Source organism: Labeo rohita, chromosome 18, assembly GCF_022985175.1.
Source record: "Labeo rohita strain BAU-BD-2019 chromosome 18, IGBB_LRoh.1.0, whole genome shotgun sequence".
NCBI classification, from domain to species: Eukaryota; Metazoa; Chordata; class Actinopteri; order Cypriniformes; family Cyprinidae; genus Labeo; species Labeo rohita.
Window position 1 is genome coordinate 14,654,787 of NC_066886.1, and position 12,611 is coordinate 14,667,397.

The window sequence follows — 12,611 nt, forward strand, 5'->3', positions numbered from 1 at the left end:
TCCACTGTGTGAAATGAAACTTGTTTATTTTTAATCACATCCTTCCTTTTTGTGATGCAAACGTCAAGTTTCCAGATTTAAGCATGACATCAGTTTTGACAAGTTAGAGTTAGTCTCATTTTTCAGAACATTCACTCACTGATATATAGGATTTAGGTTTTTATATATCCGACATATAGCAAAATCAGACTGATTCTGTTCTGCCTAAATCAGTTCTATTCATCTGAAGCTGTGTGAGATTTTATATGGGCCGTTCTGAATTGGTACAGAATTGGTGCAGACTGCTGTCCCACAAACAAAAAGCACATTTAAAAAGCATTTAAATCTTGTTGTTTGTTTACTAAGATTATTTTCTGTTGAAACCCACAATAAATATGTAATTAAATTTTTTTACAATATTTCAAGTGTAATTTCTATAAATATATAAATATATATAATCATAACTTGTTGGGTATTTTCAATTGGAAGGTGGCTGTCCTGAAACCTAAACCCTAAATTTCAATTTATGAAAATGGTATTGAAATCATTTTGTATTTTTTTTTTTTCCCCATTGTTGTTTTAAAAAGTATCTTTTGATTCTTTTAAAAAGTGATGTTCAAAATAGTATTTATTTAATTATTATATTTTATATTATATTTATTATTACAATTTTATGGGATAACACCCAAAAAACAAAGATGTCACTACCAAAACTCCACCAAATGTTTTGTATTGACAATTTTAGATACTTTTGAACCTAGCACAGTTCTGAACAGTGGTATACATACTGTATAAAACATGTTATGGAATAACTCCCAAAAAAGTGTGTATAATTGCAGAAATTTGAACACATTTACCTCGAAATGATGAAACCTATCTACTCACACCTTGTAGCTATTGAGAAGAAGGACACAGAAATATTTCCTGATCATAAATTTATGGGTTTAGTTCAAATCAGTCTCGGCCAATAGATTAAAACATACACTGTAAAAAACAATTTGTTCAGTCAGCTTAAAATAATTTGTAACCTGGCTGCCTTAAAATTTTAAGTTCAGTCAACTCAAAAAAAGTTTATTCAACTTGAAATGTTAAATTATACTAAGTGACAACTTAGATATTTGAGTTGAATCAACTTAAAATTTTAAGGCAGCTGGGTTACTCACCCATCTGTTAAGTTTAGCAAACACAAATATCTAAGTTGTCACTTAGTACAACTTAACAGATCAAGTTGAATAAACTTATTTTAGTTGACTGAACTTGAAATTTTAAGGCAGCAGGTTAACAAATTATTTTAAGCTGATTGTGTTTTTTTTTTTTAATTTTATACAGTGTACAATGTTTCGGTAGTGACATGAAAAAAGATTCATTATTTACAAAGAAAATATAAAACAATATTTTTATATAATTTTCATAAATTGAAATTTAGGGATTGGGTTTAGGACAGCCACCTCCCAATTGAAAGTACCCAGTAAATGATGATTTCATGTATATTAAGCTTATTAATATTTAAAATATCATTATGGGCTTCAATAGATAATAGAAGGATCTTAATAAACATCTAAGATTTGATACTTAAATGCTTTTAAAATGTGTTTTTTGGTTGTGGGACAGCGGTTTCGCAGTAATTCTGTAGAATGGCCTGTATAGAATCATTTCGTTTTTCTCCTCAAGCATTATCTACACACCCTGCCCTGTTCTTTTATTCAGTTCTCTTATTATATTTTGCATAATGAAATGCTGAAATATAAATGTAGAAAATCTCTAGTTCACGCCTGTGTAAGATTCCTCATATTTCAGTCTCCCCTCTAGGCCTTTTTTTTGTTGACATGTACATATGTACCATTTTCCTGAAACAGCGCTCATATCCTGATCATCTCAACTTGAGAAGAATGTGTTTCAAACTCATTTGTCCTGCCGCGTAACATCACCTTAAGCCATGTTTTAAAAAGGAAGTTAACATGGTGTGAAAAGTTCGTTACGAGCGAGCGCGTGCAGCAGAATTCCATCTGCGCTCGCACACGCTCCTTCTCTGAGCCTCATTTTCACTCATTTCTTCACGCACACCCCTTTGCTGGATCTTATTAATTATATCTCATTAGTTGCCTTGGAAACAGAGGTGAGGGAATGTAGAGAGAGGAAACTGAGAGACTTAACAAGGGAAAGAATGAGAAGATGAGAGCCAGAGAGAGAAAGGAAGCAAGACACAGAAAGACAGCTGAAAAAAAAAAAAAGCGGGAGGTGGAAGAGAGGAAAGTGGCGTTGTCAGATTAGCATCGGGAGACATTAACAACGACAAAGCGGCCGGGACCGGATGCTTTACCGTGGACTGCTGGAGAGGAAGATAAGCACACGTTCACAAAGGCAGACACCAGCAGCCCTCCTCCCCATCCAGGCCAGGGCCGCCACATCTGCAGGTACACAGCCACCTCTTAGAAGCCAGAGAACAAAAGCCAAGGCTCTCCACCTTTTCCCTTGTGTTCTTATGTCAACGCGTCAGTCCAAATGAATCCTAAAAGGCAACTGCAGCATCACACTAAATGGAGGCAAATCTATCCCCGATGTTTATTTGTGGTCGGTCAGTGTGGTCGTTTGTGTTTCAAAGTTCTACATGCAGATCTGTCCCGTTTTATGGTTTCATCCTTCTTTGGTGTTATTGAATGGTGATTCATAGTTATGTAAGCTGGGAAGGTTTGAGCTTCTTATCAGCGGAGGCCAAAAAAGGGAAGCCTGCTTGTTTAAAAAAAAAAAAACACACACACATACAACGAATGAAAAGAATAGAAAGTGAGCCTGAGCTCGGAAGAGCGTGCTGGAGTCGCCTGCGAAATGGCCCTGGTTGTAAACATAATAAACATGGTGGGAGAATACACAGGAGATGGACTTGTGTAGTTGTTTAGTCTCCTACAGACAGGAAGATAACAAGGGGAAGGATCAGAGCAGATGCTTGTCCCAATGGCTGCTTTCCCCCCCCCCCCCCCTTTCTTCTCTCTCTCTGCCTCTCGCTTTTTCTTTCCCACCCTGTCTAGCTCTTTCTCTAATGTCTCTGGCTGGCTGCTATTGGTCATCTGAAGGGGTTTGAAAAACAGGAAGTTGAGGAGCAGGATGTAGGGAGTGCGCTCTGCCCACTGCTTGTTCTGGGACGTTGAGCTTTCAGGGCGGCTGTGCACAGGAAACGACGCTGTCATGGTGGTGCCCGAGATTCTGGACACTGCCTGAATCATAAAAAGAAAAGTAGTGACCCTCTAGTGCTGTCAGTAGGTTTCACTTTACATCATTGAAGTAAGGTAGGGAGTTTTTTTTTTTTTTTTTTGTTGATATTGCATTTATGTTGCCAGATGCTGTTTACTTATAAGTTATTAAACTTATAAATTCAGTTTACTCCTTGCTAGCTATTTATGTAATATATATATATATATATATATATATATATATATCACACATAATTTTATATATATATATAAATATATGTGTATATCATTTTTTTTTATATAATTTTTTTTCAGTTTTCTTTTTTTGCTATTTTTTTTTTAACTTTGTGTAACCAAAGTTCAAAATTAAAATAAAACAAGATTTAAAAAATTAGCCATTATGAAAGAGTTGATATATGCATGGTCTGTTGGTCTGTTGATTTAACAAAAATAAATAAATAAATAAAAATAAAAGCAGAATGAGTTTTATTTTGAGTTTTAAAGTTTTTTTTTTAAGCATAATTTTTTTATTTGTCAGAAAAAAATACTTTCAATACTTCATTCATTTTTAATACTTTTAATCTTTTAATTTAATTGATTTCATTTTTATAATTTATTTATGTAATTTTTTGTTTTTCTTTTTTTTTCCGAGTCCAAATTTAAAATAAAACAAGAATTCAACATTTTTATTATATATATATATATATATATATATATATATGATAAGTTCAAAATTAAAATAAAACAAGAATTTAAAAAAAAATAGCCATTATGAATAAAATAAAATCAAAGTGACTGTTATATTTTAAGCATATTTTTTTAATTTGTTAGAAAAAATACTTTTAATACTTTTAATACATTTTTCATATTTTTGATGTATTTTTTTTTCAAAATAAAACATGAATTCAGATTTGTTTTTAATTTAAAAAATACATCAAAATAATTGTTTTATTTTTAGCATCATTTTTTTGTCAGAAAAAAATACGTTTTTTAGTACTTTTATAATGTTAATTCAATGTACACTTTCACACTTGTTGAGCTCTATAAATATACAGTAAGTGCAAGTTTATTTGTAGCCCACGTAGTCACTCATATTCTTGATATGTTTTCAATAAAGTTCAGGAAACCCCAGTTTACACAGTTAAGGGATTAGAGGAACACTCTCCAAAATGATAGGTTTGTGTAAGAGTGAGGTAGTAAAGGTTTGGCGGGCAGATGAGGGAACGCGGTGTGTGAGTGTGTGTATGTGTGCGGTAATTACAGTGGGAGTAGGGCATGTTTTATTGAGTGTGAAAAGGCCTGACCCCAGTACCAGCCCTCCCACTCTCACACTGGCACGTTCCGAAGGGAGAGAGAGCGAGAGGCCTATCACTAACACACGGCTTGTTTTTCTCACACACGCTCACGCCCACTCGCGCACGCATGAACGGCGCAATCATTTACATTTATATAGACCCTCTCATCATGGGATCATCTCAGTTACAAATATGAAATCCTCCCGAGCGGTATGAAGGACATGGGAGTTAACTTGTTTATAAGACAAGGGAGTGTCAGCATGTCAGGTGGGGCCTCTCCTCTTCACATTTTAAGCTGTATGAGATAAATGTGTGTTTCATATCTCACATGGAAACCAAACCTATATTACGTTACACAAGAGAAGTATTTGTGTGTGAGTGTGTTTGCCCCGTATGTGCACCTGTGCCTCTTCGCGAGCGAGTGAACGACCCGTGTGTAGCGAGGTCAGGGTCAGCGCAGCGAGCACATGGACATGTCTCACTAGAGATCGGCCTTGCTGTGCACATTCTGTGGGTCATGTACTCTTATTGATTTTCATGTCAGGACTCGGCAGTTGCTCCTATAGAGACATATTCCCTGCTTATTGATCATAGCGACTGCAAATGTTTGGTAAGCAGCTTTCAAAAATGCTGGGCTGGTTTAAATCAAAGATAAGCTTTTGACCAGCTGCACCAGCGCATACTCAAGAACTGTACTGTTGCCACAAATTACATCACATGTCAGTTATCTTAATGTTCGCTTAGTTTTACATTCTCTGCCGTTCGTTTTTTGGCTTGATGGCGTGCAGTGAAAGAGTGTGTAATATTCAGGAGAGCTGATGTAATCGGCAGCGATTTCGGACTGTTGGCTCTGCTGCCAGTGTCCTGGAGCGCTGGAGTGATCCAACAGGCTCTTAGTGGATCCCACCCACAGCCAGCAAGCCCCACTGCTTCCACCCTACTTTTGTTTGTTGCGTTTTTTATGTGATTTCTGCTTTTGAATCAACTGAGGTCACTATGTACAGTATCTTTTCTGTTGATCTGAGGTAAACAGTGATAAACCACACTGACCACAATCACTTTGTTTAAAGGCAATTTCATGTACACTACCAGTCAAAAGTAATATTTTTTATGTTTTTATGTCTCTTTTGCTCACCAAGCCTGGATTTATTTGATCTAAAGTACAAAAACTACAAGTTTGACTATTTTTACTATTTAAAAGAGCTGTTTTCTATTTGGATATATTTTAAGATGTAATTTATTTTTGTGATTTCAAAACTGAATTTTTAACATCATTACTCCAGTCACATGATCCTTCAGAAATCATTCTAAAATTCTGATTTGCTGGTCAAAAAAACATGTATTATTATTATCTCTTTTTTTTAGGTTTCTTTGATGAACACAAAGTTCAAAAGAGCAGCATTTATCTGAAATCTTTTGTAACATTATAAATGTCTTTATCATCACTTTTAATTAATTTATAGCATCCTTGTTAAATAAAAGTATTATTTAATTTCTTTCCCCCACAAAAAAACAAAAAAAAAACAAACAAACTTTGAATGGTATAGTGTATAATGTTATTTAAGATAAATGCTGATCTGTGGAACTTTGTATTCATCATAGAATCCTGAAAAAAAAATGGATTAAAAAATGGATAAACTTTTTAACGTTCTAAATATTGATAATATGTTTCTTGAACAGCAAATCAGAATATTATTATGATTTCTGAAGGATCATGTGACACAAGACTGGAGTAATGATGCTTAAAATTTTAGTTTTGATCACAGAAATTACATTTTTAAATATATTCAGATAGAAAGTAGTTATTTTAAATCGTAAAAATATTTAATAATATTACTGCTTTTGCTGTATTTTGGTGAGCAGAAGAGAATTTTTTAAAAAACATTACAAATCTTGCTGTTCAAAAACTTTTGACTGGTAGTGTGTGTAAGTTTCACAAAGGCTTGTTCTGGCCAGTACTGATAAACTGATATTAAAATTCACGTATTAATTTTTGTCTACATAAATTGTTTTATAGTGAATTTATTTTAAGATATGCTAAATATTAGCCTATATTTAATGTTCTCAAAAAAATGAGAATTCTGTCACTCACCCTCATGTCGTTCCAAACCCGTAAGACCTTTGTTCTTCTTCGGAACACAAATTAATATGTATTTGACAGCAACTTCACTGTGTTTTACACAAAAAGTATTCTCATAGCTTCATAACATTACAGTTGAACCACTGATGTCACATGGACTATTTTAACAATGTTCTCACTACATTTCTGGGCCTTGAACGTGTCAGTTGCTGTCTATTTAGAGTCAAAAAGCTCTTGGATTTCAGTTTGTGTTATGAAGGTGAACAAAGGTTTTACAAGTTTGGAACGACATGAGGGTGAGTAATTAATGGAAGAATTTTCATTTTAAATCTCTTTAACTTTATTACTAAATTATTAGTATGTGTTTTTCTGTGGAACACAAAAGATATTTTGAAAAATGTCTGTTTTTTGTAACTACGGTGAAAGTCAATAAGTTGTTGATCCAATTGTTGTTTAAACCCTAACATTATTCTTTTTTTGTGTTCTGCTGAAGAAAGAAAGACATACAAGATGAGCGCATGACGAAAGAATTTTCGTTTTCAGCCAAACTAGCAGTTTAAAAGCGATTTGAGAGGTAAACTGGTTTTTCTGGCTGTCCGGAATGAAGGGGCTCGAACACAAGACTCGACATGAGCTGTAATATACTCTCTCCTGGACCAGATTAATTATAGGGAATAAAAGGTGAAGTGAGGGAGGAGGAGGGATGCCAGAAGCGTTGTCATCGGAATGAGGTTTAAGCAGCCGTTTATATATCATTAGCATTGTGATTGACAGCGGTAAATGATCATGCTCTTGGCGCTTTTTGCTTCATAAAGACCGTAAAGAAACTCCCTGTTTGTCATGAAAGCTCTGTAGGGCTGGTAGGAGGAGAGATTACTCACACGTGCACATTCTCACTCGCCGTAAATGTGTAAAACAAACATGGTTTCTGTCAGATACACTCGCATAGCTCTTTCGGTTAAATATGAGTGTAGTAGATAAGCCACGTACAGTATATCATCAACACAGTCAGTACAGTGAGATAATTGGAGAACAAGTGCTTATAATGAACTAGAATACACCAGACTGTTTGCGTTTTTCAGCGTCCCAGTGTTTTCAGTCAATTTTCCTGCTCTCTTTTAACACTGTAGCCAATTTGACCTTGACTGTGAGGCGAGTTTTGAGTTTGTCCCTGCGTATAAAAATATTATGCCGCAAACTATTGAAGTAAAGCTTTTTTTTGAGACTTTGATTCAGTATCATGTGATTAAGCTACTATTTACACAAAAATGTTTTTGTGTCCACCCATGCTATTTTCAGTTGTTTTCCTATGTGTACATGCAAAGTTAAAGGGTTAGTTCTACCATTACCCTGTGTCATTCCAAATTCATAGAACTTTTGTTTATCTTTGGAACACAAATTATCCGAGAGCTTTCTAAACCCGCATAGACGGCAAAGCAACTGACACGTTCAACGCCCAGAAAAATAGTAAGGACATTGTTAAAATAATCCATGTGACATCAGTGGTTCAGCCGTAATTTTATGAAGCTATGAGAATACTTTTTGTGCGCGTATGAGATTTGGTGATGGAATTAATTTTGTGATTTTAATGAACATCATAGTCTAAATAAACGTCTAGGCTTATGGACAACCTGAGTGAAACCAGGCCTTATGAAACCAGGCCAAACGATTTCTATTCTCCTGTGTCTCCGTACAAGACACTACCACTCCACCAGTGTGCCAGAATGTCTCAGTGAAATAAACAGAGACTCCCGATCAACAAAACACACTCGTGCGGTAATAGAGTCCCGTTCTGGCGTGCGCGACACAAGTCATTCAGAGCTTCACCCAGCCTGTCTGCGCTGCAGGACCGTAGCTTGTCTATGTCTGTTAAGTTGACAGAAATGTCATGACACAATGCATTACGCTTCTGGACCCGCAGTCTGTGAGACGAGCATGACAGCTCACAAATACGATTTAGAGCTACAAGCCTGGATACATGTAATTATGTTGTGCTGTGTTTGGATAAGCAGAACAACATTGTTATGCACACAACAAACACAGATAAAGCCTTCAACTTCAACCATGTAAATTTTCAATCAAGGAGCTCGTAAGCTTCGGATGGTTAATCCAAATGTTTTCTTTTCAGCTAGACTGATTAAAAAGTGAAAAAATAAGAGACCGTTTGGTTTTAATCTCTCAAGTTTAAAGTTGTTCGGCGGCAGTGAATAGAATGTGATGTGTTTGCTGGGCACATTGTAAATTTATAATCCTTCGCAAAACTCCCATTGTTGTAGGTTTTCTAAACATATTTCCATTATAAAGGTTTTTCAGGATTTAAAATAATAATAAATGTTTATTGGTCACTAATTAGCATATTAGAATGATTTCTGAAAGATCATGTGACAGTGAAGACTAATGACTGCTGAAAATGTAGCATTGCGTTCACAAGAATAAATTACATTTTAAACTTATTGAAATATAAAAGTTTTAAAGTTGTTTTTGAGTGTCAAATTTTACAATATCACTGTTTTTAGAAACCCCTTTAAAAATCTTTAAAATAAATTAAATGATTAAATTAGTAACAGTAGTAGTAGTAATATTAATAAATAATCCCTCTCTCAATCCACTCTGTATTTTTTAAACTCAGATTACACTGGAAAAACAATTTTTGTAGTTTTTTTAAAACATATTTCTATCGTAAAGATATTTCAGCATTGAAAATAATAATAAATATTTATTGGTTACAATGTCACATATTAGAATGATTTCTGAAGGAGCATGTGACACTGAAGACTAATATTAATGACTGCTGAAAATTCAGCCTTGCCATTTCAGAAATAAATAAAAATGTAAAATGTACTGAAATATAAAAGTTGTTTTAAATTGTAGTAATATTTTACAATATCACTGTTTTTGCTGTATATATAAAAAAAAAATCTTAGAATCCCCACCTTTTTATACGATACATTTGTGTACATTTTTAAAATTAAATTGTACAATTAGTAGTAGCAGTAATAGTAGTAATAATAATAGTAATAGTAGTAGTAGTAGTAGTAGTAATAATAATGATAATAATAATAATAATAATAATAATCCCTTTGTGAATCCACTCTGCATTCTTTCAACTCAAATCACCCTGGAAAAACATTAAATTGTAACAATATTTTACAATATCACTGTTTTAGCTGAATATTTTTTTTTAGAAACACCAATTCTTTAAACGATAATGTATATTTTTAAAATTAAATGATTGAAATAATAATAATAATAATAATAACAGTAAATACAATAATAATAATAATAATAATAATAATAATAATAATAATAGATTAATAATTCCTCTGTCGATCCACTCTGCATTATTTCAGACTAACACAAATCATCCTGGAAAAACTCCCATTGTTGTTGGTTTAAGTATATTTCCATCATAAAGGTTTTTCAGTATTGGAAATAATAAGAAATATATTTATTGGTTACAAATTAGCATATGAAAATGACTTCTGGCTCCTGAAAATTTAGCTTTGACATTACAGGAATAAATTCTATTTTAAAATATACTGAAATACAAACTGTAATAATATTTTAATAATTTAATTTATTTTTTAGTAATTTAATTTATTTTTTAAAAACTTTGACTGTTTTTGCTGTATAAAAAAAATCTTAGAAACCCGAATTTTTTAATGATAATAATTAATAATAATAATAATAATAATAATAATAATAATAATAATAATAATCCCTCTGTGAATTCACTCTGCATTCTTTCAGCCATTTCAGGTTCTTCGGTACTGAAAATAATAATAATAAAAAAATGTTATTACAGGAATAAATTATATTTTAAAATATACTGAAATATAAAAGTTGTTTAAATGGTAATATTTTACAATATCACTGCTTTATTAAAATAATAATAATAATAATAATAATAAAAACTCAACATTTTTGAATGATAGTGTATATCTTTAAAATTAACTATGGCTGTTAGGTTAATAATAATCAAAAAAAATTCCTCTATCAATCCAATCTGCATTCTTTCAGCCTAATTCAAATCACCCTGGAAAAGTCCATTGTTGTCGGCTTTCTAAACACATTTCCATCCCAAAAGTTTGAATATTCCCGGCACTAAAAACAAACAATATGTCGTGAGGACTAACATGGAGCGAAAAGCTGGCTGTTTTTCCTTCCTGCTGTGGGACATGGTGACTGAGAAAGAACAGTGTTAGACTCAGAGGCCTGGCGTGATGCGGTATAGGGAAATGTCTGATTTTGCCTGCCTGTTGTCAGAGTTTCCTTCTGTGGACAGACAGCGTGATCTCACTCCTAATAGAGACCTGCAGACACCTAAACACCCGTTTCTGTTCAGCCAGTAATTATAGTGTTTATTTCCTGTGGGTCACTCACAGCCTCCTGGTCATCAACTTCCACATCTTTTTGCTGGCATCGTGCGGCTACAAAGCGTGTCACGCTCTTTTGGCCTCTCCGGAGGAGAGAGTTTCTGCCCTCCCTCAGCGTCTCTCAGATGCGAGATGTGGTTACATAGGCATTTTCTATTTACGTGTTCATCTGTGTCCATGCTGGACGGAGATGATGAATGCTTCCTCCGAGAGCCGACCGGCTCTTTGTGGGCAGGTTAGCAAGGGGAGACAGGGACAGAAGAGGGAGAGGGGGCGACACTCGGGCTCCCGGGGGGCAAACTGCGCTCTGAACCTTCTTGACTTGGCTTCCACGCGCTCTCTCACGTGTGAATTGCCTCATCTGGCCCAGAGGATTTAAACTAATGTCAGCCCGAGACTGGGTGCACTCTTAATCATCTTAGGAGCGAGAGCTGGCAGGAGCCGGGGTTATGAGAGGGAGAATGAGGCCTGCTCGCTGTCTCCTGAGACGCTGAGAGGCAGGGTGTGTGTACTTGTCTTGTGTGGGAAGGAGGGAAACGAATAAAGAAAGCAGGAAGAGATGACCGAAGAGACATTATGCACCGTGTGCATTCTGAAACCAGACAGATGACTTTATGACCCGCTTATTGGTGTCATATTGGCTTATCTGCTAAGGCTTGCTTCTCTTTAAGCCTGAAGTCAGCAGGAAGCATCCACATGCTTTTCGTCTTTGCTTATTAGTCTGCTTGCTTTCGTTCAGTCTCAACTGTCTGTCACATAGCCATCAATCACACCTGAACTGCAGGGACGCCATTATGATGCTTGTTAAAGACTGTTTTAGGGAGCGTACACTTGAGAGAAAGCTTTGCTTTACATTCACTGTAATGCAATATATAGCATCATTTTACAATTATAACTATTAGAGATCAACAGCGCTAATCTAAATCACAATTACGAATCCACTATCCAGTGTTTTAGAATTTGAGGCTAATAATAAGTGTCATATGAGTGGGCCGATCTCCAGCTGTTGAGAAGAAGCAGGTGTGAAGATAAGAAATCATTGTGGGTCTCAGTCTTATATCCTTCCTGCATGTATCAGGCAGTGGAACACTTTGCATTTAGACACTTTCATCTGCATCAGACCTCCTCTTTTGAGTTTTGCACATTTTTCTAACGTGTTTTCTCTGTCTCGTTCTGTTTCGCAGATCGACGTGTGGACACCTGAAGAAAAAGACGCTGAAAGAAAGAGAGCGAGAGAGAACGACTTGAGAAGAAAGAGTGGAGTACAATGTGCTAGGGGAGTGAAGGCAGACAAACTCGTGTTTTTCTGATATTCTCGGGGTGTCAGAGAGACCAAGCAGGACGCCAAGATGGGACGGAAGAAGATACAGATCACACGGATCATGGATGAGAGGAACCGGCAGGTCAGTAGCTCTTTCACATTAACCTCCTTTTAGTTCTCACGGTAAGCTTGTACGTCTCGGAACCTAGTGAGATTCAATCATAGGTACGTTTGGAATGAGGGATGCACAATATATCGGTACGAAATTGGTTATTGATTGATATTACATTTGTATATTTTACATTTAGATTACCTTTGCTGTCACCTAACACTCACTCAGAGTTATTTTTTAATAACACTGACAAATGTAATCTTTAGCAAAACTCAAAATGAATATCCATTTTTCATTATTTAAAATATTATATTGTGATT

At 34.9% G+C, this 12,611-nt stretch overlaps 1 protein-coding gene across 17 annotated transcripts in view; it reads left to right on the top strand.

Moving 5' to 3' along the window:
- Positions 1-12,611, top strand: part of mef2aa (myocyte enhancer factor 2aa) — a 121,851-nt gene that overhangs the window by 28,885 nt on the left and 80,355 nt on the right. For 16 of the 17 annotated variants that reach the window (XM_051134350.1, XM_051134347.1, XM_051134346.1 and 13 more), the window contains one exon: positions 12,103-12,321. In XM_051134350.1, coding sequence (XP_050990307.1) covers positions 12,268-12,321 — 54 coding nt within the window. In that variant the 5' untranslated portion in view covers positions 12,103-12,267. Of the gene's footprint in view, positions 1-3,122; positions 3,264-12,102; positions 12,322-12,611 lie in introns of those variants that run through there. The other variant, XM_051134349.1, reaches the window with a different exon arrangement.